This window comes from Aptenodytes patagonicus, chromosome 12 (assembly GCF_965638725.1).
Source record: "Aptenodytes patagonicus chromosome 12, bAptPat1.pri.cur, whole genome shotgun sequence".
Classification (NCBI taxonomy): domain Eukaryota; kingdom Metazoa; phylum Chordata; class Aves; order Sphenisciformes; family Spheniscidae; genus Aptenodytes; species Aptenodytes patagonicus.
This window is the reverse complement of record NC_134960.1, coordinates 12,189,871-12,215,968: the sequence shown is the minus strand read 5'-3', so window position 1 is coordinate 12,215,968 and position 26,098 is coordinate 12,189,871. Positions and strand designations below refer to the sequence as shown.

The window sequence follows — 26,098 nt, the reverse complement described above, 5'->3', positions numbered from 1 at the left end:
TGGAGGCATGGGTTAGGTCAGCTCTCTCTTGCTAGACCAAGAAGGAGGAATGTGGTTTTACGCCGAACCTTCATCATGCAGCCAAAGCAAATTCTGTTGATAAGAGAAGGGGGAACTTCCCTCGCTCCGTGCCTGTGATTACGGCTCACGGCCTGGCTCCAACACCAGCCCCTGGAGTTGTGCAAGAGTGGAAGAGTTTGTTCTCCTCGCCTGGGTATTTCATCACCCTTCAGCCTGTGCTGGTATATCTTGCTGTTCGGTGACGTGCACCATCCCCTCCATAAGTTGGCAAAGACTTGCTTTCTCTTCTGCAGCCCTAGTACGTGCCACGCAAGCCCTAACACTCAGCAATGGAAAGCCTGGGCTATAAAGCAGCTTGACAAAAGCAAATCCCACAGTCTCCCGTCTGCAGAGGACTTGCTGCAAGAGTAATCCTGTGCCCTTCTGGTTCATCGTTATCAGGGGAATGCAGGACCTCTGTGTTTACCATTTCACCCTGACATTTTTCTTTCCACCAGATCAGATTTAAATGAAATTTTTTTTCTTTCTCACCTTTATATTTTAGAGGGGAAAACTTTTCCACTTTATTGTGGAAAGCAGAGGAGAAGCAGTAAAGTGATGACACACCTTATTACCTACTGGCACTTGGCTTGAGTGTTTTGGTTTTTTTGTTTTGGTTTGGTTTTTTGGTTTTTTTTTTCCCCAGAGATTTCTCGGAGTTTGATTCTGTCCGGGAAGCGGTAGGGCCTGCTCACAGGCTGTTAGACCTGGGGCCCTGCTCCTCCAGCAGACGTATCTCTGTGGCGTTACACCATCAGCTCTTACTTGGGTAAAGCCCTTCCTGAATGCTCTGCTTCCCAGGAATACTGCTGAGCACACGCATTCCCTTCTCCCTAGGATCCCCTGCAGCCCGCAGCACTCTTAATTGATTCGATTAGGATATTATCTTATGAGTCTCCTGTTAATGAAGAATGTGTCTACCAATGTGTTAGCTGTTGACACGAAGCTGCTTTTGAAAGGCTTCCTCTCCCCGGGTGGCCCTGCCGGCGTTACTGCCTGCCCTGTTAACGGGTAGCTCAGCCATGGGGACAGCGTGCCGCCACGATGTGCATAGACCTTCAGCCGTGGCTCACTCCAGAAAGACTCACTTCACAGGCATTTCCGGGTTAATAAGAAAAACAGCTAATTGATAAGATAAATTGGTGGTGGAGGTAAATGTGGATAAACGTGCCCTCTCCTGACGTGCCGTTGCGGGGAGCCTGGCTGCGGGTTGGACACGCTGCTGGGGCATCTGTGCCCCAGTCCTGGCTTAGGGAGCCAGGGCCTGGCAGCCGTGTGATCATCCTCCCTGCTGCAAAGGAATTGGTGAAAAGTGTGAGACAACAGCTTCCTGCATAATAAAAGCACACCAAAATGCTTTGAACTGCATCCGTTCCAATCTTTTTTTTTTTTTTTTTTTTAAGATTCTGTCACAAATACTTAAAAATAATCTTGGAAGGGGAGAAACAATAGGGTTATTGTTTCTTTTTTCCTTCATTTTTTTTTTTTCCTGACCTGGCATTGCTGAGACTGAGACTTGGTCTCCCTGCCCTCTCCCGTGCTCGGCAGGGAAAGCTGTGCTCCAAAGGGCTGTGTGTCTGTCTGCTTCTCTCCTGCCCCATCTCCCCCTCTCACTGGGATCTTGGATGGCCAGGCAAGTCCTCCTTTCTGGAAATGTGATATGAGCAGTCTTGTTTGGAGCTTGGATGGAAACCCTCGCTGCTGAGATGATTGGTGGGAGTCTTCTGTGCCGACCGCCTCCCTTCCACAATTCCTTGCCTGCTGGGGAGCGTGTTTCCCTGCTGAGGCCAAGGAGGAAGGTGCTCTCCCAGGAAACCTGCCCTGCCTTGTGGTCGCTGGTCTGCCTCTGTTTCTGCAGACCATCTTCTGATGCCTGTCTGTGCATCCCTCCCCCAGGACTTGCGGGGTTGCTGCACTTTTACCCTTTTTCCATCCCTTTTCCAGGGCTGTGCCTGCTCTCTCTCTCCTCGGCCAGAGCACTGTAATAACCTGTGCTGTAGTCCCTGTCCTGCAAAATCTGCGGGAGCAAGATGGGCCAGAAAGGGTACAGGGAGCCTCAAAAACTAGAGACCTGCCAGCTGGCTTCCTCCGGGTCTCTGGAGCATCTCTCAGCTCTGGAGCTGACCTTTTCCCATCGTTGTTCTGTGCTTTTCCTCGCTGCAGCTTTATGGCGTGTAGTGCTATGGAAGAACTGTCAGCCTGTGACCTACAGACTAGATTTCTGCAAACGTGTGCTCTTGTATCTTGCAAATGCAAGCTGCCTGCTGCGGATACAGCCGGCACTGGGGTTGTTTTCTTTGGAGTAGGTTTTTAGCTGTTCTTCAACCACAGGCTCATGCCTAGTAAAACTGATGAACTAGCATTTGCTGCTGCCTTCTCCGGAGCTGCGTGATGTGGCAGCCAGGCTGGGTGGGATCCATGGGACCGACCCCTCTGCCTTGCTCCTTCCCCACCTTCTCCTCTTTTCGTGTGTGCCAGATGGTGCTCCAGGTACCTTGCAACCTATTTTCCTTCCTCCAGCAAGAGAAAAATAGCAGCTTGTGAGTGCACAAGCATAATGGTACCAACCCACGGCAGGCAGTGCAGGGTCTGCTCAAGGCTGGGGTGATGCTGGTGGCTCTGGGCTGGGCTGGAGGGGAGCAGGGTGGCTGCAGGGAGAGGGTCCCCACGCTGCCTCCTACTCACTGAGCAGCCACTGCAAGAGGCACTTTCAGTCAAGAAAAAGGAAATGGAGAACTTCTGGGCTGAAGTTCTGGCTGGGTTTGGTGGGATCACATGGTTGGGAGCAGATCTGGCCAGAGGCACGGCCCAGGCACGTGCATATGGGAGAAAACACAGCTTGTACCGTTTGTGCCTTGGAGGCTCTCAGTGCTCCCGGGAGCGAGAGATCCTCAGCTCGCATTCAAAAATGAGAGGAGGGGAAGCTTCCAGTGACTCAAGTATTGCGTTGCTTAACAGCAATCAGATGTGTGGCACTTGCGACTTGTTTTGCTCACCCTTTGCCAGTCATAAGCTTTCCCAAGCTCTTCCCCACAGGAAGAGCAGGGCCAGGGGCACCTCTCTGCCGTGGCGCAACACAGATGTTTTGCAGGGTAATGGGGATGTGGTGTCATCCTTTATTTTCGTGGATTGAGGGAAGAGCAGGAGGCCGTTGCATGCCCAGGGAGGCTGGGGAAGTGGTGCTGCCCTGGGAGCCTGCAGTGCCTCAGGGAGGCGAGTCCTCCCTCGGCCGTGCTCAGGCTTGCTTTGTGGCTGCTGGTAACGTCACCGCAGTCCCCAGTTATTGCTGAGTCTGGAGTAATTTTCTTTGTTATAAACCCTTTAAAATTTGTTTCGAGAAGAAGCTGTAAACAGCGTCCGTTTGTGCTTAGTGTCATCCTGGTTTTGAGATGTCTTGTTTTCATTTTGAAGAGAATATTTGAGAGCTTCTTTTGGTTTTCCTGTTGTCTTTGGAAGTGTTGGGGGAGGTTTTTATTTCTTCTCAAAATGTAGGAAAAATACATCCTTCCTCTGCCCCCTCTCCACCAAACCTCAAGAATTTTATCCTGGTGCATTTGAGATCCAAGGGGGAAAAAAAAGCAAGTATTGCATGTGCAGGGGTGCGGGGGGCTATATCAACAAAAAGGACTTAGCTTTAGCATTACAGCACTTTAAACAAGCTTGTGCCTAGCAGTAGAGGAGTCCACAGCCCTTAGCTAGGAGCAGAGACCTCCTGTAAAAAGCATGTGGAAAAATAGGTGCCAAAGAACAAGAGCCATGAAAACCAGGGAGCCAGGTAGGACACATCCCCAAGGGGTGTTGGGACCCCAGAGTTTGGCCCTGCACGGACTCCCCACGGTGAAGGGGCTCCCGATGTTACGTGGTGGAGCAGCAGACAGGAGGGAGCATGGCTTGTGCGTCTGGCTGCTTGGTGGTGCCCATCCTTCTGCCAGGCTGGGCGAGGGCTGCCTGCAGATGCCTCTCGTGGGGTGAATGGCTTGGGCTCTCTGGTTGCATATTTCTTCTTTGCATGAAATAGTTTAAATATTAATTGTGCCAGAGGAGAATGGCTGTTTAGACTTTGTAGGTGCTCAGGACACTTCCTGGGCAGGTTGTCTCCAGTGCTTCCATAAGTGCTTAATTATTTATGCAGAGTGCGATAGCTCCAGTAGGAGAGGGCAAGACCCATTTCAAATACCCTGGGGACCAGGGAGCTCTTCAGGTGATGGGAAACAGAGCTCAGATCCATGCCCCAGAGAAAACAAGGGAGAGTTTGTATCTCCCTTCCCCTTCCTTCCAAAGGAGGGAGTATCTGAGTGGTTGGATGGATGGCTGGGCATGCTCTTTCTCCTCTTCTGCTCTGTGTAAAGTGCAAAGCTCAATCTAAATGGCGTATTCCACTAAGACCAAGTAAAGGAAATGCTGAGGATGTGGATCCTGCCAGGGCATTGGTATTAAGCATCACAGTAGCTGCAAGGAAGTTGTGTGCATGTGCTGAAGCACCAGTGCAGGCACCCAGCGAGAGCAGGAGCTGGTTATCACCTCTCTTTGCTGACTAAACGTACTAAGTGCAGTTGCATCAGTCAGGAAATTATTTGTTTAATGCTGAAGATCCCATAAAACATTCATCCCTCAAAGCCTGTGTAGCACAAAGCATTCCCCAAACTTGACGTATAACTTTATGGCCTTTTGCAGGCAAACATGAGTTGATGCTGTGAGTCCAAGTCAGCTGTAATCCAGGAACTGTGTCAGTGCTGTGCTATGCTTGAGCTAATAAGCTTAAAATATGCCTTTTTTGAGGAGCTTCTCAGATCTAGTGACCGAGGTCCATCGGGATGAAACTTAACAGTTGCAGAAATGCAGGTTACATAAATCACCCATTCTGGGCAGAATGACAGTGATGAGCAACATCAGTGGTGAGAAATGTCTTGAAAATAGTGGAGATGACGCTAAGATCTTGTGCTTCTGGCACTGCTTTGGATGTGATTCCCTCGGTGCTGCGGGTTGCTGTACCCTGGCTGATGGTGCTGTGAATGATGTCTAGGACACTGCTATTTTGGAGAATGGGCTTCACCTGCTCCTGGGGAGAATGGCCTTGTGTCATGCAACTGAATCGCTGACTTTAATCACCTCTCTTGCATTTCCTTTTCTAGATGCAAATGCTGGACAAGTTTCCGATGGAAGGAGGGCAGAAGGACCCCAAGCAAAGGATCATCCCCTTTCTGCCAGGTAGGCGAGTGGGCTCCAGCAAAAACCATGCTGGTTTTGGCATGGCAGGAACTTCTTTCCAGTACATGTGTGAGCATACACGTGCTTTAGCTCTTATATCCTGAACCATCTGAGCAATAGCAAGTTCTTGGTCTGCACCATGTCCATTAAAACATGTGTTTTGTTAGCAATGTGCCCAGCAAGTGTTAAACCCTTCAGTCATTCTCTCTCCCTCCAGAAAGCATTAGTGGGGGACTTCAGCTAAGTAACCCCGCTTGCACAGCTTCTGCCAGGAGCAACCCCCCAGCAGCCTGCTTGTTTTTGGAAGGGGTCTGGCCACCACAGCACAGGGCTGAGGGTGGTGTGAGGCTCCCCAGGAACTGCTCATACGCTGTTTTTCCTGTCCCGTGCAACTCAAAGGGCCATCCAGAGGGAAGGAAATAACAATTGAATTCCACATGTTAAATCAAGCTGATTGACAGCTTTGGTTTCCTCCCGTGATGTTCGGGACTGGTTGCCTAAAGACAGGATTTCTGTGGCATGATGTGTGCCCTGCCAGCCCAATGTGCAGCTGAGCGTTTGTGTGCCTGAGGAACAGATACAACGGTCCGTTGCAGACTTTGTGGTGCGGGGGATTGCTTGTGGCTGCCCTTTGGTGCTGCTGCTACGGGGGGAAAAAAAGAACCCTAATGTGCCTTGCAAAAATACCCAGCCTGAGGGGGCCCTGTCAGTCTTTCATGCACCCATAGCTAACGGCTTTGACCACAGAGTTGTCTTTACCCCCACCCCCAAGTAGCTAATGGGCATATTCAGAAATGTCACAGTACCATAATCACTTCCAGTGACTGTCAGGTCAGTTTACTGCAGCCCTTTGTGCTGTGCTCTGCCTCCTGGCTGCTCTAGAAACATAAAGGCTCTTAGCGGGCTTTGCTTTTCACTGACTGGCGTGAAGAAAATCATTTACGCCCCTTTCTGAGCAAGAGAATCTATTCTGGGTTTCCCATAGAGGGATTTCTGATTCTGGCTTGTCCTTGCATTGTAACATCAGCAAAAGCAAAGCACACCTGACATTAATACAGCAGAAAAGCCCTTGCTGTACAAGTACTCCTGCCAGCAAGGAATGGGGAGGAAAAATGGAAGCCAAATTGGCAAAGGGCATAACTTGGAAAAATTGGACATACGGTTTGGCCGTGCTGCACTTGCAGAAAATTCCCACCAAAATGCTGCTATTTTTGGAAGGCAGCGATCGGGCTTGGGAAGCCTGGTCGGAGCACTACTTCTCACAGCACACTCATCAATATTTGTTTCTTCTTCTTGGTGTTGAAATAGTTTCCCTTTGCTAAGAGGCATGTCACTGGGATTTCCGTTGGAGGAAAAAGGGGGTTGAAGTTGCTGGAAAATAAAGCCTGGCTTTTGTGTAAGAAAGCAGTTTTGGGGAGTTAGGATGACCATCCTCTAGAGGAGCTTGTGCATTTTTGTGTGTCCTCTGCAGAGACGTTTGCCCTTTTGCTCTGGTCCCCTTTTTGCAACAGGATTAAATAATACTGTTTTCAGAGGTAGTCACACATTGACTTGGAAAACCACTAGTCCATGCTTCTCCCAGAAATTTTTCTTGACATTTCATTTCTGCAGTGGCTTGCAATAGCTAAGAAGAGAGAGACTATTGATGCCTAACAGCTGGCACCTGCAGCTTTACCACTTGTACTTTCAGGTGCCAGCACAGGGCAAGGGGTGGTGTGGTGAGAAGATCCCAGCATGGGATGGTGTCCTACCTCCGAGCAGGAGGTAGCCACTGGAAAGACAGATAATCTTGCATCTGTCTGTCCTCATGGGGCAGCTTCAGAAGTCCTCTTGCTTCAGGGAAGTTGTGTTATTAAGAAGTGGGAATCATGTTGCCTTTGTCCTCCTGCCTTTGCTGCACATCACGGAGCAGTCAGGAGCTGGTGGCTTTCTCTGGAGCAGGATGATGAGCCGTACCTCCCTAGTGAGATGGCTTGCAAGCTGTGTCTGCTTCTGAAAGAGGGCTTCACTTGGGGGAAAGGGAAGGCTCTTTTAATAGTTGCTGGCTGGCTAGAGGATGGTTCCTTTCTGGAGCAGTTCTTGGCCTTCACAGCTTGGGATGGCAATGGGTTTTGTTTCTTACAGCTGAACCCAAACTTCGTCTCCCTCTGCCTAGGGGTGCCATCCAGGTGTGCTCCATGCAAACAGCCTGGGTCTCTTTCTTTTCAAAACATGGCTCTAGTATGCTTAGACTTGCTAGAGTTTTGATTATGTTCAGCTTCTGTGAGTACTGTAGTTTGCTCCCAATCCCATTTTGAACAACATTTTTAGCATCTGAATTTCATTACCAGTGGAGATCTGGCTCCAATGGTTTACTGAAAGTACGCTGCTTTCTGGGAAGTCCGTTGTAGAGTAACATTAGATGTTGTGGGCACTGCAGTTCTCAAAAATTGAGGTCCTGTGAACCTGTGCCTCCTGCAGCTCTGGCTTTCTTAGTAAACCCCTAAGTGTCCCAAACTCAGGGTCACCACCACAACCTGAGAAGGTGCCATCTGGGTTTGTCTATCAGGCTGGTTTCCTGGAATGGGAAGAGAGTTCCATGATTACTCCGTAGTTACAACATCCAGCCCACAGGAGCTCTGTTTGCTTTGTGTTGCTTCATTTTGTTAATGTTTGCTTTGAGGATTTGACTTCTTGGAAATTTCTAGAGACTTTGGGTCTTTTGAAGTAGCTCTCTGATGGTATCAGAAAATGGTCTCGTAAGTGCAAATCCTTCAGCCCACTCAGCTCTTCTGAAGTGGAGTCATAAAGCTGGGTCCTCTGAAGCAGAGCAGAGCAATTGCACTTGAGGTTTGGGGCCAGGGGTTGTCCCTTCCCGGGTGTTGGCATGATGCTCATCCCGTAGCACAGCTTGGTGGGGTCCGGTTTGGCCTGGCAGGACACTGCAGTGCTCCTGCACCATGCCTGAAAAGCCTCTGCCGCCATATAGGGGAATTTGAAGTGGACTCTTGGCTACTTTTGCTGGCTTTGAGCCACCGGCACAGCCTGCCCAGCATCATGTGGTGCTGAGGATGGCCCCTCGAAACAGGTCTGGCGGCACCCAGCCCATGCATGGCATTGGCTGCGGTCCCTGGAGCGGAGTCAGGAGCAGCTGGCGAGAGAGGAGAGACCTGTCACTGCCCAGCCCGGGGGACGTCGTGCTGGGCAGCTCCGTCCTTGCCTGCAGGAGTCCACACTAAGGGTTACATGCTTGTTGGCTGGGAGATGATGGTATGGAGACCCCAGGAAAGAATGAACTAAGAAAACAAATGAGCTCAGTTGGGCCCGCTGTGTAAGGGCTGTGCCAGATCTTTCAGGAAACAGCTTTTATAAGGAGAGAGGAGCCTTCCAAACTTTGTACAGCCCGAGTGGCCTGGAGCAGATCCTGGCCAGTCTGCTTTGCTGGAAACGTGAGCCTCAGCAAGGAGGGGTTGCCTGATGCTGAGCTAACTTTGGCTGTAAAATTGCTTTTTAGGAAGCTTTAGCTACAGACAATAGTGAACTCCCAAGAAGGGAGGAGGAGAAAGGGGGTTCAGCGAGATCGTTTCCAAAAGCAGAATGATGCCTCCTTTCTACTCCCTTCCCAGCCTGCTAACCTGCTTGGCATGGGCATCAGTGCTGCCCACATACTTTGGGGCTTTTCTCCCAGAACAACTGTGGGGATACTAATAGCTCCCCACAAAGGCCCCGTGAAGGTGGTGGAGGAGAACTCATCCCTTTTCCAGCTACAGTACCTGACTTTCCCCAGTCCCATTGCATCTTCATCAGAGCTGGAGATGGGGCAAGGGTCCTAATTACTATTTTCTGCTCTAGCAAGATGGGCAGCTCTGCTGTAGCACTGTTGCACGGACAGTCCCAGGCTAGCTTGCAGCCTGTAATCAGTACGGTTGCCTTTTCTGTAGGTTTTCAGCTAACCCTGCTGACGTGCAGACAGTATTACCCCCGGCAGAGTGCTGCACTGAAGCAGTTGCTCTGCTTCTGACCTTTGAGCTGTCTTTAAACAAACTACCTTACGTTCTTCTCCATTGCATGGCACTGTAGGCCATAGAAACAACGGCCTTGGGAACATTTTGCTCCTGCTCCAGCAGGATCTCAAACCGTGAGAGTGGAAGGGGCTGTCTTGATAGGGGCACTGTTTAATTTGGCTTCATTTCACAGTGTATGGGACTCCGTGCTTATGCTATACCCAGGAGAGCCCCAGAGGCACTTTGCTGGTCCCTCTCCTTTTCGCCAGGATATGCACACAGCGCAGGACTTTGCCAAACAGATGCTAAGTGCAGGGCTCCTGGAAATGCTGTCTCCCATGCCTGCTTCCCCATCCTAGGAATAGCCCACGTAGCTGGCTGCTCCTTGGGCTGGGATTAATTATGTGTACATTTGGGGCTGCCTTTTTTTGAAGTGAGTTTGGAACCCGTGCCAGGGAAAATCTGGATGTGATTTGAAAGGTGCAGAGAATTGAATTCTTTCCGAGGCTGTGGGGTGGGGGAGGAATGGGGGGAGTCCTTCAGGGTAAAGCAAGAGGCACAGACAGTTTTCCGTTCTTGAAATATCTGGCTTGGTTCATGGCCGTGATCGGCAGGGTGATTGTTTTGGGTTCTCTGCCCCTCCAACTTGCTGGAGATCCAGTAACAGCCTTTGGCTCAAGAGGAGCCTCAACCATTTTGCTGGTTGAAATGCCTCTGCCTTGTTTTTTTCAGCTGCTTACTCCCCAGTATAACTTCAGCTCTGCCTGGAGAATTCCCATGGGAGGGAATAATTTGCAGAGCCTACCTGTTTGTTTGGAGAGATTAACCCCTCTGTGGCCTGCCTGCTCTATCTCATATTGCTGGAGACCCGAATTCCTTATCAGCCCTTTCCCCAAGCTCTCCTCTGACACTTTGCAGACACTTGATGAATGGCTGAGGCACTGGGGGCCATGTTGCATCCATCGCTTTGCAGCCCCCCCTCCGGAGCTGCTGCAGCACCCTCTGCTCTCGGTCGATCAGACAAAGCAAAGCAGCCTTGATTAGCCACAAAGGGGGTTTCTTCCAGTCTGGGGAAAGCAGAAGCTTTCTGGCACCAGAGGAAGGTGGGCAGACAGAGCATCTTCAGTGGAGCTTCTCTGGCTGGTGCCAGCTCCACTGTGTGGGGGACAGAGCTCGTGCTCCCCAGGGATGACCTGCAGGTGGGTGGTGGGCACCAACCTCCCCCTCCTGCCCAGTTGGGTACGAGGCAGCACACCAATGTTATTTCTGCTGTTGAAGCCCTGAGCCCAGTGATGTGGAGCTTAAACGCAGAAGGGCAACCTCTGCTCCAGCGAATTCATTGCTGGATAGGACGTAAAAGCCAGCAGATTGTCCACCTGTGTCCTGGCCGGACTGTGTCAGTGGAAGGACTATCACAGTGGGGTTTTGTGGGGGAAAGGAGTGCAGGGATTGTGGCAAAGGAAGATTTTAAGGAGGGATTTGAAGGAAACCATGCCAGTGGTTTACAGGAAAACTCTCCCTAGGGTGGGACAGTTGGGACAACAGCTGTTGTGAGACAGTGCTGGCTGGCATGAGGTTCACAGGGACGCACTGGATGGATTTGCTGCTTATCCATTATGTTGGATGAACTCCTGCTAATGTGTGGTGGGCCTCTTGGCCACGGTGGGTGGAAATGAGTAGCAGTGGTGGAGGGAGAGGAGTGTCCCTGCAGAAGAAGGGAAGAAAGGAGGAGCACGATTGCATTGGTGGGACGTAGAGCTTTCTAACTGGGCAGCATCACATCCCAGGAGGTTGTGAGCTCTATCCACTGACTGATGGAGTCTCGAAACAGCGTCAAGGGCACTGTGGTTTTCCAGGCTTCCCTCCCAGCAGGGTGAAGAACACCGCTGGCTCCCTGCCATCAGCCCAGCGCTCAGGGCAGTGAAAGGGAGGAAACGGAAGCACTGGGATAATTTGAGCGCCAGAGCTGAGCGGATGGTGCCAGCAGGTCAAAAGGGGAGGGGGGGAAGGGGTCAGGCAGGGGAAGGGAAAAGCAGGCCTGAGTGCCCATAGCCATGTTTCTAGGCTGCTTGCAAGGTCTCCCCCCCTCTGCCCAGCCGCTGCCCAGCTGGGGAGATGAGGCGCTTGCTTCTGACTCAGAAGTCCTTCAGATGTGGCCAGAGGTTGGCTTTGTGATAGGCCGGGGTCTTTTTGTTAGGTTTCCCCAGTCCCCCTCTGAGAACCAGCTGGTGCCCCCAGTGCTGAAGCACCTGATCTGGTATTTGCCTGGCTGTAAAAACAAACCAGGGTCAACAAGGAGATAAAACGAGTAAACAAAGGCTTGAGTCAGCAAGGGGAGCGGAGATGTGGCTTCTGCTGCTTTGTTACTCTTGAATTTGTCTTCTCTTTGGGTAGGTAAAAGCCTCAATTGCTTGGAAGCAGTCTCCGAAGAGCACAGCTGGCTTTGGCCGCAGCCCAGGCTGCAGCTCAGCACCATGTATGGCACGGGAAGGGCACGGCGCTTCTCCTTCGTGGGGCTGGGGGGGCCTGGGGAAGAGCAGCAGGGCAAGAATTAGCATCGCGTATTGGGATTTCCTCCCTGTGGTGGATCCTCTGCTGGGGGCTGCCGCTTGTGCCCTGCCCCTTTCCTGAGGTGTTCGTGGGGACAGGGGATGACTGGGGTCTTCTCCTGGACATTGCTGCGGCAGAGGTCCTCCACCTGCCCCAGCTGCTTTCGTGTTGTGTATAAAGCACCTGGGGATTTCTGGAAAGCACTGCATAAAAAGCTGGATACTTTTATTATTTTGGGAGGTGAAATTTGATTTTGACTCTGATGTCCAGTTGATATAAATATTTATGGTAGCTTGTTTTTTTCTATATGAAACTAATCCTTGTTACTCCAAAGCAACCCTACAATAAAAAAACATTCTGCATTGCTTAATTCCCCCCAGCAGCTGTAACCAGCCAATAAGTGTATGAAACGTGGTATCAGGTATAGCCGGAGAGATGTAAAAAGGGACCATCCTCCTACTTTTGCACTGAAGATCAGTGCAGAGAGACTCCATTCGCTTTGATTTTTAAGGAGTTGCATATATTTCAGCTCTCTCCCTTTTGGTTTTATTCCCTCTATCTTTAAAGGGTGGGTTGCGTTGGTCAGATTTCTCTAGTCAAAATGCTGATGGAGAATAATAATAATACTGCCAGGTTACCCTTAAAGAGCAGATACATGCAAAACACCTACTTCTGCTGGGAAAGGGGGGTAACAAATGTATAGCAAGCAAAGCACGTGCAATGCTTTGGTGCATCTACAGTTATAGTAATGTAATGTATAATAAATATATTCACTGGAATAAAGTGTTGTATATTCTACTGAAGAAAGAACACTTTCTAAATTGTAACTTGTACACAAAGTGTCTTCAGAGCTGTTGTCCTCCTCGGAGGCACCACTTTTTCCCTGTAGGTATTAACAGGTTTTCAAGATCCAGAAAAAGCAGGCAGCGTGTCCTGGAGTCTGGGTACTTCTTGCACAGGGAGACTTGCCAGGGCAGCCACTCCATAGTGATGCCTTATCTATGTCTTCTTTTTCCAAAATCAACTTACTTGACACATTCCCAGGTGATAAATGTTCAGTCTATTCATAGCTTTGTTTGTGTGTATAAAGGACAGTGTATTTTACTGCACTTCCTTGTGCAGTGACTTTCTTGTGCTAGCAGGGAGGGAGACTCATTGTTCTGATTGCTCATGCATAACATTATGTATGTAAATAAGAAAATCTAATAATTTCTGAGTGCTTGAGTTGTGGCAAGAGTGAGAAGCTGGTGAAGTGGAGCCTGCAGCAGCACTGACCTTACCAGCCGATGGAAAACCCCACTAATCAGCGAGATGTGCAGAATTGCCCTCCTTCACATGTTTTCCCCTTTGTATTTCTCATGCTGACATTGAGGCTGAGGGCAGGAGCACTGCTATGAGGATGTTAGGAGTAAAGTGAGTCTTGCCAAAGGATGTTCTTAAACAAAAGGTAGAGGTGGTAGTTATTTTTCTCATATTGGAGCAAATTTTGCTGAGTTTGCAGGCATCCAGGAGTCAAGGATCCGAACTGCTGGATCCTGTCCTTGCTCCTGCTAGATACCATGAAGGCAGCTGAGATTGCTCCCCCTTCACTGTTGCTCTGCATCTCTCACGCTGCAGATTTACTGAGTGAACAGTTCAGGCAACTGGGAAACTTCACCATGGAAAATCAAACCCCAAAGACCTTCCCCTCTTTTCTGCTGGCATCTTTCTGTGGAGACGTTTCTCCTCACTGTTCCGCATGGCTTGCCTTTGCCTGGAGCTAGGTTATACTGTGCCAAAGCTGGGCCAGCGACCAAGCCCTTCTCCGCACAGTACCTGTGTGTCAGGCTGCTTGTTGGAAGAGGCCAGGACAGCAATTCTCCAACGCAGTCATCAGACTTAACTTCCCTCTTGCCTTGGCCCATCTGCCCATTTCTTTGCCATGTGTTTCCTTTTGGATCTAGAGGAGCTAATCCTGAGCCCTCTCCTCCCCTTCAGCATGAAGGAGTATCTGCTGTAGGCAGGAGGAAGAGAGTCCACCTGGACAATTAGCAGGGCAGTAACTTGGTACCAGGCTGAGAGTCATTACAAGCTCCTGGAGGCAGCCAAAAAAAAAAAAGCGTAAAGCAGAAAATGCTTAGAACGAGGTGTGGGTGATGGGCACCATTGCCTTCACTGTGTCCCCTGGAGCTACAGCACTGACGGGTGCGGATATGAGATGAATAATGTCATGTGTTTCTCTTGCATTATATGGTCTTTGGCCACGTGAAAAGCCCCAGTGGGCAGCACTGTTATTCCCATTTTGCAGATACGGTCTAAGGAAAATGTGCCCAGGAAAATGTTGCATCTCATTGACCCAGCAAGTTGCCCATCTTTCCCTTCCAGGAGGGAAGTAGTTTCCTGCTCTCTCTTGCCTTTCAAGTCAAGGATTTATATAGCTGTATTTGGCAGTGCTGAAGGGTCTACAATTATATTAATTAGGCATTTTGATTAAAAAGCAGCTTTTTGTTAGAAAATAAACTTCCTTGTTGAAAAATACTAGATCAAGAGCAAATCAAGAGAGGAGCTGGATTTCCTGCTGGTTCATATGCTCTGTGCCTGGGCTAATTTAAGATCACTTCAGTTGTTGTGATGTATTTATTCACCAAAACTATATTCTTTTTATTATTATTATTCACTAGTCTCTGTTTGTTAAACATTTAAATATTCCCACACCCAGAGCTTATTATTTCAGACATTTATAATGTACCCACCCATCAGTGATTTCATTTTGGCAGACATAAAACCAAAACAGCTATTCCTTACAATTGCCAACAAAATTATTGTGATGCATTCATCTTTTTAAAAGTCATCATTCAAATAGAAACCGATGCAACAAATACACCATGATTGCTGGTGAGAAGGGAAAACTGTTTATCATTTGCTTGTCTGATGGAAAATAATCGCTATAGGCAAGGAAAGGAGCTCCGACCTGGTTGCCGCTCCCTTTCCCTCCCAGTCTTTCCAGACAACTTCTGTGTTCCCAGGCTATTCACCCTCAAAATCTAAAAGACGGATTGAATAGAGGGGTATTTTTTTCTCACTGTATCATAAAGACTGCCAGACTTGGCTCTGGCAGGCTGCAAGAAGGAATGCATTTCAGAGCAGAGCATTTCCCACCATGAATGTCTCAGCCCCTCGCTGTCAGCAGGACATAAATGAGGAGCAATCCTTCTGGTATGAGCTGGCCTGACCCTTTGCATTTCACTGGAGGGCAAGTATAGACCTAGTGCTGAGGGTGATTGCTGTGTGCTCCCTTGGACAGGCCAGTTTCGAAGGCATTCTGCATTAACTGAGCCTAGCAGGAGATTTGGCTCCTCCATAAAGTTCTGATTCATGCTCCTTGCAAGCTGAAGTTGGGTTGGCTTAGTTCATCTCTGCTTAAAAAATGCATTGGCAGGCTGCACAAGTCATGCATGTTCCAGATCCTGGACAAGTCAGGGAGAAGCGGGGGCGTGACCCAGCCCTGGTTTTAAAATTGTGATAAGCGTGTGGCCATTTTAACACGTCCTGTTCTCGGGTAGCTTGGTAGCATCCAGCCTCTGGTTCCAGCAATGCCGCGGCTCCTGCGAAGGCTCTCTCTAGGGGCTGAAGCCAGCCATGGTGCAGCGAAGGGCTGTGTGACTCTCCGGAGTGCTTTTCCCTGTTCTCATGTTGCTTGCAAAGAGGGTGTGTTGGTATTTGGTTGTGAGGGGAGTTTGGCTTCTGGGTTGCCTTATGGTGACCTCTCTGATAAGTGAAGGGATTGCATGGACAAACACATCAGTTGCTTTCCCTGGGTTTGGTGGTGTGATTGGAAACCCAAGTAGGGACAAAAAGAGATGAGACTTTCCTGTGGTATGGGAGACGTCAGGAGGAACTTGAGGGAACTTCATTACCACCCATCCCACCCCCACAAACCACAATTTTCCAGGTGACTGTATTGCAAAGCAGTGCCAGTTCCTGGTGCTTGGGGAAGTGCAGGTCTGAAATCCTACCACGTACCAGTCCTTTTGATCACCGAGTCTCTACGTGTATCTGTTTCACTGTCTGCTAATGGCTTTTCTCTTGCTAAATGCCAGAGAAGCTGTTCTCTGTGAAAGCAGCTTGAAGCATTTAGGACTCATTAGACTTCAAAGGATAGAGGCCTGTACCACAAGCCAGAGGGGAGGAAATGGAGTGGCAAGAGGATCCCATTAATGGAGAACACAAATAAACCCCAGACAGGAAGGAAAATCCTATAGGTCTGACTCAGAGCTGCAGTCCCGACACTGTGTCTTCAAGGACCAGTTTGACACAGGAGCTGCACAGAGAGAAACCCTCTGGCTTGGCTTCTGCCCACCCTAGACCTGGATGCCCTGAGCAAGCCTGGAGCCTGCAACAAGGGTCCCACCGGCACCGGCAGTCGCAGGGACGTCCGCTTCTCTGACGAGCGCTGGCATTTGCCAGTGGACTTGTACACCCAGGACTTGCATGCCAGCAGACTGTAAGGTATCAGGCACATGCTTTGATAGGGGCTGCTCCTCCGTCATCACCACATTGGTGAGAGAAGATGGGGATGCAGTTTGCTGGTGATTGTTTCCTCTTCTGTCTCCTTGAACATGCTTGCCACTTTAAATGTGCTTTATTTTGTTAAGATATTTAATCTATCGGAGGGAATGGGCTTTTTTTTTTTTTTAGGTACAGTGCTTTTGGTAAGAAGAGGATGCGCATGGAATAGGTCCTGACAGAGTGATTCAAAAGGAGCGTTCCTGGGCATTGTGCTGACCTGCTCTTCTCTCTCCATCTCTCCTGTTTCAGGGAAGATCCTCTTCCGCCGGAGTCACATCCGTGATGTTGCGGTCAAGCGCCTGATACCTATCGATGAATACTGCAAGGTAAGGGGAGGTTTCTAGCATCGACCAAAGATGAAGCCACCTTGATCAGGCTTGATCCTGTTTAATAGTATATAATGGTGTGCCAGTACTGCGAGAACAGGGAGTGTGGGCTATCCCCCACTATCAAACCCTTTCTGTGATGGAAACCCACCCACTGATTCTCTTTTCATTCCACGTGATTAATGCTGAGGTCTTGGAGGCCTGGGCTTGCAGGGTGCTGGGTGGCCCAGCTCCACACTAGCTTGCACCCTGCTGCTGTGCTTTCCCTTTATCTTCTCCTTTCTCAAGCTTCAAACCAGAACCAGCTTTCCAGATGGGCTGGAAAGGACCTGGCTGCCTGGCCGTGTCCTGTCTGGTAGGCAGTTTGGAGTGAAATGGTTGTGTGCAGGACTAGGCTTGAAGGACTCGGTTCCTCAGGGAGCCTTTCCTTTCCCATTTATTAGGAACAGACCTGCTGTTTTATGTAGAAGACAGCACTTTCTTGGTGGGATGGTCCCAAACTGGGATGTAAACTCCTGTTACTGGTTACGTAAAACAGTTATTTGCACATGGGTAAGATGACTTGTACCTGCAGAAAATTATTGGAAGCCAACAAAGATAAGGTGAGACGATTTGCTCCATACCCTTGAAGAATATAAGACTGTACTTAAGTATAAAGCAAATTGTGATGTTAGGGCATTTTTGGGGGCGGGGGAGGAACACCAAAATACTAGAGTCCACAAAAAATTATTTTCACATAAATAAAGTATGCCACATCTCATTATGTCGAAGAAGTGCACTAGTACTTGCAGCAGCCATGAAATGATCTGGAGGTAGGACCAGTACCTCCAAAATCCAGTCTAAATGCTGCTGAAAACATGTACAAAAACCGCAAAACCCAAGGGAGAAGATGGGGAAATGGTGAAATATCCATCGCATTCCTTAGGTGCGGGAGGCGTAGCAGTGACTGTGGCCTAGGACTTTGCATGGTGGGAGAGACTGCGGGTTTTGGGACTCAGCCATATCTGTGGAAGGGATGTCATGGCTGGAATAACAAGTACAAGGATAAAGGTGAATTAGTAAATGCATCTTGACAGCTCTGCAGTGGGGCTGCGGGTGAAAACCACTGCAGGCCAGGATTGCAGATGAGAGTGGAGTGATGGAGATGTAGTGCAAGGTGTGCTTGGACCTGTGTGCTCCATACAGCATGGGGGAAGCTGATGGTGCAAGTAACTGCTTGGCTCCAGCCAGGCATGATCAGCCCCTTGTCTTCTGAGTCACTAAAATGTGCCAGCTATATACAGACACACACAACCGTAAATTTAATTTTTGGGAAGAAAAAGTCCCTAAGCGATAAGATGCTGCAGCTGTCTCTTTCAGAATGATGCCATTACTGGCATAAAATATAATGAATCCATTTGACTTAACAACGGGAACATAATGGCTGATGTTATATGACCCACTTAGAGAGCCACTCTCTCCTCCTCCCGTTAATGCATTACCAAGTAATAACATGCACACTGTGCCTGGCCTTCCAGTTGCTGCTACTTAACCGTAAAGCTGCCGAGCTGAAGGCGGGTGTGGGGCCGAAGGCTGCAGAGACATGGAATGAGCAAGGAGTCAGTGGGAGCAGGGAGACGTCCCTCCTGGGCACGTCGTGCTGCACATTGCAGCCGCACGGTCCCAGCACACTCTTACTGTCCTGTTTATCATTGGAGGTGGACGTTGCACGTGCTTGGAGGGTGGTGGTGCAGAACAGAAATACAAAACATGTCCTCCAGCTTGGCCCTGCTGAGTGAGAATTAAGGGTTAGGTGAATATGTTGTGAACAAGTTCCCACAGAAAACTGTGTAAGAAAGTTTTTACTTTCTTGCCATCTCCTGCGAGAGAAGTAGGGTGTCTTCATTCTCTGGGAGAGCCCTGGAAAGATGGTAGGTGAGATTTGGGGTGGAAGTAGGCGAGAGGAGCAAGGGAGAGAACCACTGCTTTCACAAGGCGGTGCTCTTGCTGAAGGGCTCTGTTCCAGGTCCCGCTGTACTGAAAAACGTGGCAATTTAAGGTAAGGTGCAAGAAAAGCAGCAAAAGAATCAGAGCAGCTGGTAAGAGCAACCAGTCACCAAATGAGACTTCAAACGACCATAGGAATGACAAGGAGAGGGAGCGGAGGCCTGAAATTTCTTCCCATTTCTCCAGTTTATTCTCTTTGTGTTCTACATCTGTTGGTCTTTCCCCTCGTGTGGGAACTGCCTTCCTCCTGTCTAAGGGATTTTGAGAAAGTGTTAGTTGGAGGGTTGATGAAGGAGTTGCGATGCTGTGATGCTCTACCCCAACGAGACTGGGTGGACCACTAAAAAAATAATTGCTGCTAGAGAACAATCCTTTCTCACTCCCTGGAAAATGGGTTTCAATGCAATAGGGCTTGTCTGTCTATGGTAAATGACCTTTCTCCTCAGGCTTGCAGGCAGCAGGGTGGGTAAGGTGACTTGCTGTGGCTCCAACACCATGGGCTGAAGGCCCTCCCCAGTTCACTCCTTTGGTGGCAGAGCCAGAGGTGGGACAGATGTCATGCTATTTGTGCCACTGGTTTTGATTTGGTGGCCATAGCTGCTGTAGACCGTGGCCAGCTAGGCTGCAGGGTGGCCTGCTTGACTCAGCCACTGCTGTGCCAGCTGAGTCAGCTCTAGGTGGGCTTCCTTCAAGATGTCCTGAGAAATGAGCTGTGGATCTTGCCTTTCATCCTTCCAGCGCAGTGTGTTTTCTGTGATCATCCCCTGCTATCGGAGGACATGGAGCCTTCTCCAGGCCACAAAATCAGAGTGATTCTGGCATGGGGGAAATTGTGTAGATCATGGGATGCTTAGAACTGGGGAGTGGTACCCACATGGGAATGGCATCCGTGCAAAACTTGGTCTTTGAATAGCTCTTCCCTGGACCCAAAAGCCATGGAGTGAGTAGTTTTCTCTCTCCTGTCTCTCACATGATCTTGATCGCAGCTGGCCCATGATTAGTGGTCTGACTGTCTGCTGCGCTGGCAGTGAATGACTCTGTGCTGAATGGCTGGAAGGGCTTTTGGGGGCCAGCAATTAGGTCAATATGGAGCCACATCTGATCTGTGTGGTAACCCTGGGGCTTTGCAGATGTGGCTTTGTCTCCGATACAGAAATGAGTGGAGGTTCAGTTTGCCCACACTGCTGTCACGAGACTGCTGTGACAGCAAATGGAGGGGAGGGGGAATTATATAGAAAATTGGTTAAACATCTGCTCCAGGTCAGGCTGCAGCACTGCTCCCTGATTTCAAATCATCCCTTTTTCAATTGCATGTTTTTTTTTTTACTTTTTGCAGTCGCCATCATCTGTGACTCCGTTCCCTCCCACAAGCAGAGAGCAGGGCAGGGCTCTCTGCCAGGCAGCTTCCCATCCCACCTTCCCTGCCCAGCCCTTGCTGCAGCCCACGTTGGAAAGGACCTACAAGAGCTCTGGCCCAAGGCAAATACTGCTGTCCCAGACTCTGCCTCCAGCTCCCACAGACATGCACTCTCACCCTGCAGGTCCCACTGTTGAAGCCTGTCTTTTTGCAGCAGGCTTCCTCAAAGGGAAAGGAGAAAAGCAGAGGCAGCTTATAGCTCCTGCCATTCGACAGCACACACAGCAGCCCTCCAGCCCTTGCCCTGATGAGCTGGTGTCTGCGCTTTTGCCTCCTGTTGCTTCTCTCCCTGCCTCTTCCCAAGCTGCTATTGCCCAGCAGAGCATTTTTGGGATGTGCTGGTCAGGGCTGATGGCACCAAGAGTCTGCCACACGTAAACTGCCCAGCTTTTCCCAAGGATGACGGCTCCATGCCCACAGCACGTCTGGGAAACTGAGCCCTGCCGTGGCCGGGAGGCTGAATGCTGGGATGGACATCCCCATGGTTCTTACCCTGTGAGGGCACATCTGTCCAAAAGGCTGGAGCTGGGCTAAGCAGGGCCCGGGCAGTCTCTGCTTATTCTCCTTTAGTATTCAGTTGCAGCTGGGGTGGTGTGGTGGGTGTAACAGGAGGCTGTCTGGGTCTTGCTCCACTCTGGCATGTGTTTGCAGTAGCTCTTCCCAGCCTGGCTCTGCGCTCCTGTGTGCCAGGAACAACATGGGTGCTGAGCTCGGTGCCATGAACCAGTCCCCTGTGCTCTGAGGGCCTGTCCTCCCTTGACTCCTTGCTCAGTCTTGATGCTTCCCATCACCAGTGTCTCTGTTTCATCCGCAGGCTCTGATCCAGCTGCCTCCCTACATCTCGCAGTGCGAGGAGGTTCTCCAGTTCTTTGAGACACGACCTGACGACTTGACGCCCCCCAAAGAGTAAGTTGGTTGGGTGGCTGCTGCCGTTGGGGTGGTGATGAAACACAAACTGCCTTGAACTTGCTGGTATCCATAAGAGTCTGACGTTCGTCAACGGTTCCCCCCGCGAGTCACAGATCTGGGATTTGGAGGTTTTCTTGGAGAGGGAATGGGGCCTGTGCAGCTGCCCACTCAGCTGACTCCTGGCATAGCCTTCTCCAGCGGGGAGGTATTGGTCTCCTCCTGAGCCACTTTCTGCTCACAAATGCTGATTTCAGAAACATGGTCAGTCTGAAAAGCCTCACTTCACATGGTTACTAACGACCTCTGCCTTGTTTGAAAGGCTCTTTCCTTTAGCCATGTCCATGAGCCCCATCCGTAACAACGCTCCAGAGTCTTTCCATGCAAAACAAGCAACGTTTGCAAGGAATCTCGCGTGCCTTACGCAACTCTGTGTGGTTATAAGTCTTGTGACTATGAGCTACTTTGGCCAGGAGCCACCCATCTCTTACTAATCACAAGCAGCATAAATCTGAGCAGCCGCCTCCATCTCCTGCTATGCTGCTCTATCTTTTTATGCTGCATGTGACACGATGCGCAGCTCTACCAAAAGGTTGAGCAATGGGGGAGGCTTGATTAATTGTGAGGGGAAAGGCAATAAATTGATTTGACATCATTCTGTATTGGAAGGGTGTGGAGGTAGATAAAGGGATTTTGTTTTTCTCCTCTGAGCAGCAACACTGAGCCTTTCAGGTCTCCAGCTAAGTATTATGCTTCTGTGGACTATATACTCTCCTTGGGTTTTTGATTTTTTTCATTCCCTCCCTTAATTCCCCCTTCTTCCCATTCCTGCTTTCCTCCTTTGGCTCCTGTCTCTATTTGTTTGGCCTGTCATCATTCCTCCTGCAGCTTGTGGTCACTTGATGAGATTGGTTTGAGGGCCCTGGAGCCCATTAACTAATTGCTTGCTCTCGGCTGGCGCTCTCATCTGTCCTGCCCAGCTATTTCTCACCACTTAACCTGCCACCCCAGCGGTCATCCCTCAGCAAAGGCGGCAGCTCGGGGGCAAGCAAGAGACACAAGGAAAAGATGAGCTTGCAAGGACATTGAGTGGGGGTTTATCACAGGGGTTAATAGCCCCTGGGGCTGTTTTGGGACGTGGGGGCTTCCTGTGCATGAGTCTTGGAGCCCTGCATGAGCGGGTGGTGAGCTGCTTTGCAAAGGGAGTCGCTTATTGAACCTGCCTGTAGCTGAGGAACTGTCACGTGGTGGATTGAAGGGCAGCTTCAGTCTTGCACCCAGTTTCCTCACCTTTATTTTGTCTTGTAGACTGAGCCAGGAATCAGGCAGGGTGGGGGCTGTGGCCAGAACAAGGAGCATATTCAGATGTGGAGACCTTTAGATGCTGAGCGTCAGCCCCAGAGCAGTGCAGCTCCACTGTGTTTGAAGCTGTAGCTCCTGGCCGTCCGGCCAAGCAGCGATCAGTGCCATGTCCCTCGTTGTCTCCCTGGTTTGGGTCCAACAGACAAGGGGAGCGGAGGCGCCAGCCCGAAGTCCAATCCCAAGCATGTGCTTGTGTTGTGGGGTCCATCCTCAGGTACATCCCGCAGTGTCCTGCGGGACTGCTGAGCAGCTCCCGGGTGCAAAATTGCACTCACTGCAAAATCGCCATGTGTTTGTGAGCATTTGGCCATTGCAGTGCTGGATGGGCAAGAGGGTGATGGACCACTGAATCTGGTGGTGGGTCGTGCTCCATCCCGCTGCCTGCTCCTTTCCGGGGAGGAGAGGTGAGCTTGCAGCACACAGAAGGACTTAGCAGGTGACTCTTGTCCATTTGATTCCAGCAGCAAAATGCTACAGCATCTCAAGGACATCTCTGTTGTGTTTCCTATCCCAGCCTGAATGCCAGAGAGGTATTTATTAGCTACAATTCAAAATGCTAATTAATAAAAGTCCTTGACTCTCTCCTCTGGAGAGATTGGTGGGAGGCCTTTCCCGAGCCCCGAGTGCTGGCAGGCTGCCAGCTTACCAATAATGAGATGAGAGCTGTGATAGACGGCTGGGCTGGATCAGACGTGATGGCGTGTCTGGGGTTTGGCCGGATGTCATCATTCATCCAGCAGATAAATACTTTTCTCCGGGAATTTGAAAGGGAGCCAGGCCATGAACAGAGTGGGGAAAAAAAAAAAAAAAAAGGCAGCCTTTTATGCTGGGTGGCTGAAAGGCGGGAATGAGGGAGGGAAAAAGGACTGGTCAGTGTGCTTGGTGCCAAGCCAAGCAGCCGCTCTCGCGGCACTGTGGCCGGGACTTTTCCTGCTCCCCGTCCCTCGCCTCAGCTTCCCCAGCTGACACCTCGGGTCGCAGCATGCCCACGGGAGTCGTGGCTGGTGGCAGTGAAGAGGACGTGCCTTTGGGTGCTGTCAGATACACCCTCTGCTTGATTTTTTTCTGGGGCACGGGTAGAGGATCCACCTAACTCGCATCACCCCAAAATGTGAAATCACTTTCAGTGGCCACAGTTGACTGCAGTCTGTGGAGCTCTGAGTTTAACTGCAAAGGATGAATTTAGTCCTTGGATCTGGCAGTGTTTGGGAATGGAGAGAGGAGGTTGGACAGCCATGCATCTACCTCTGGACCCCTGTGGTGTCTGCTTTCCCCAGTGCTGGAGCTCTTCCTGGGCTGAGCCAGGGCTTTCATTCTGCTTTCCTGCAGTTCAGCTCCCTTCAGTGCCCCTTTGCCAGTGTTGGGAGCACCAACAAAAACAGGTCGCTGCTGGCTACCAGGCCTGGAACCTGAGTTCCTCAGCCCTTTTCCATCTCTCGCCTGATCTACAAGCCCCAGCCCTGCCACTGACATGTGCAAAGGGAAATCAAGTGGATGAGGATTGAGCAGAGAGGGAAAGAGTCAAATGCTGACTTTGTGCGTCCTTTTTCCCCCATTGCTTCCAGTTGGGCGGTAGATCACAGCTGAAAGCAGAGCTGAGACATGAGTCTCCAGCAGTCAGGGGGTGGAAGAGGGAGGTGAAGCCCTTCCTCCATCCCCTCTGCAAACACCTGCCAACTTTCCAGCATCCTTCTGCCTGGAGGGACCACTTCAAACAGGAGAGCGGATTGACGTTGTGGTGTTTCCACTGGCAGTGACGACTGGTGGCTTTCATGACATGGATCCCTGCCCAGCGAGCTCTGGACTGGGATAACTCAACTGCTTCCACCTCAGAGGGCTGCCTGGTGGTGGATCGGAGTGGGGCTGTAATCTGGCGGGGTTGGTTACATTTGGGAAGAGGTAACTCCACAGAGCAGTGGTGAGGGGTGGCGGGAGAAGAGAAATGGTTATGGAAAGAGAAATCCTCGGAAAGTTAGCAATCTGTGGGGATGTGGGATTTTTCTCCCTGGTGTTGGATGGAAGCCCTATGAAAACCGTAGTTTCAAAGGAGGGAAATCATCAAATTCCTACTCCCCACGTGTCTCAGCAGGTCTGACCAGCAGCAGGATGTTCGGCTGTTGAGGTGGGAAGTTGCTGTGTACACCCTCTTACCTCCCATCCACCCTTTTTCAGTTTAAAGCCATTTTTAGCCACAGCAGAGAGTTTCTGGAATAAAGCTGGGGAAGTCTGAACAGCTGGGCACAAAGCCACTGCTGAGTCAAGGCATTCAGCTGCTAACTCTCCTCGCCAGCTGAATTTCAGCTCTGCGACATGTGGGAGCCCAGGTTAACTCCGTAGTGAAGCAAGATCCTAAGTGGTTATTTAATAATTGTCCAGTGTACAAGCAGGGTGCACTGGGGAAGGGGGGTGGAAGATGCATCGTGCTGCATCGTGCTGCTTCCAGGGGCTGCGGAGCTGCTGTCCTCTGTACGGGAGGTACCCCTGGCTGTGAGAAGCCTCTTTCATTAAAAGCATTTTTCATTGTTTCCTTTTTGGTAGCTGAGCATCCCATCATATATAAGACACTTGAAGTTGTTGTTTTGAACCTTTTAGCTTATGAACTTGATTTTTTTTTTCCAGTGGGGGCACAGGCACCTGTAGAGCAGATTTACAATCTCTTAACGTGCTTAAAAGATGTCCTCAAGCACCCTTCCTTGCTCCCTCTGGGGGCTGTGGATTCACAGTTTGAAAGCTACCGGCTTCAGGAGGTCCTGATGTCTTTAAAAGGCATAAATTCCTCTTTTCTAAAGTATCTTCATCCTTATGTGCTGGGTCTGTCAGTCCAGAAGGTCTCCTGCAAAGAGAGGGCAGGGCCGAAAGGCTGGCGTGGGCTCGCTGGCTGCCTGGACAGCATGCAGAGGCTTAGCACAGGATTGGGGTGGGCAGCAGTCCTAGCACCAGGGCCCTCTGAAGGCTTGTTAAGGGCTCATGACTTCTGCAGGAGCAGATGATAGCGGAGGTGGAGCCCGTGTCTCAGCGGAGGCTGCAGCGCCTGGGATTACATCTGTGCCCATCCTGTCTTTGGAGACCCCAGCTTGGGGTTTGGCTGGTGAGCTTCAGCTGCTGCTCCTCCCTGCTTGCTGAGGTTCCTTGGCTTTCCCAGCCACTACCACCCAAATAGGTGTACTGGGAGCAGTGCATTCCACCTGCTGGGTGGGCCGTGGGGTGGTGGGAACCAGAGAAACCCCACGTCTGACTTGCCTAGTCTGCAGATGGATGAAAAACCTCCTCCTTCCGCCGCTAAGCAAACATCCTCCAGGAAAGGCATTGTGCACATCGCTTGGGCTGCTGCTTCCAAGTTGAGCTGACCTTCAAAGCTGTTTGTGTGAAGCAAGAGTGGGTGGCTTTCTCGGCTGCCGGCTCAGCCAGTGGTGTTGCTGCAGGACTGTGCTCTGCTTTAGAAGGTGGCTTCTGGGGCTTGGTCCTCTCCTGGCAGGAAGGCAGCCCAGGCAGGCGGAGGGGTGTCACTCTGGCATTGATCTGCTAGCGCAGGTCCCACTCACAGCAGTGGGTCCCTGCCCCAGCTTCCCAGCACTCCTGGGTCTTGGTGGCTGCAGCTTCTGCTGCCATGGTTTATGGTTATACACCCCAAAGATGTTGAAAACGGAGAGGGGAAGCACTGAGGAACTACATTTTCATTCCAGTGATGTCGTCCAGCTCTGGCACTGAGCTGTAGGCAGGCGCGAAGCCTCCCTGAGGATTTTGATCCAAGG

The 26,098-nt window shown here is 50.4% G+C and overlaps 1 protein-coding gene across 2 annotated transcripts in view; it reads left to right on the top strand.

Moving 5' to 3' along the window:
* The window catches only part of SH3PXD2B (SH3 and PX domains 2B), a 79,129-nt gene that overhangs the window by 28,889 nt on the left and 24,142 nt on the right, over positions 1-26,098 (top strand). For both annotated transcript variants that reach the window (XM_076349731.1, XM_076349730.1), the window contains exons 3-5: positions 5,193-5,268; positions 16,599-16,675; positions 20,893-20,984. In XM_076349731.1, the coding sequence (XP_076205846.1) occupies positions 5,193-5,268; positions 16,599-16,675; positions 20,893-20,984 (245 nt within the window). The remainder of the gene's footprint in view (positions 1-5,192; positions 5,269-16,598; positions 16,676-20,892; positions 20,985-26,098) is intronic.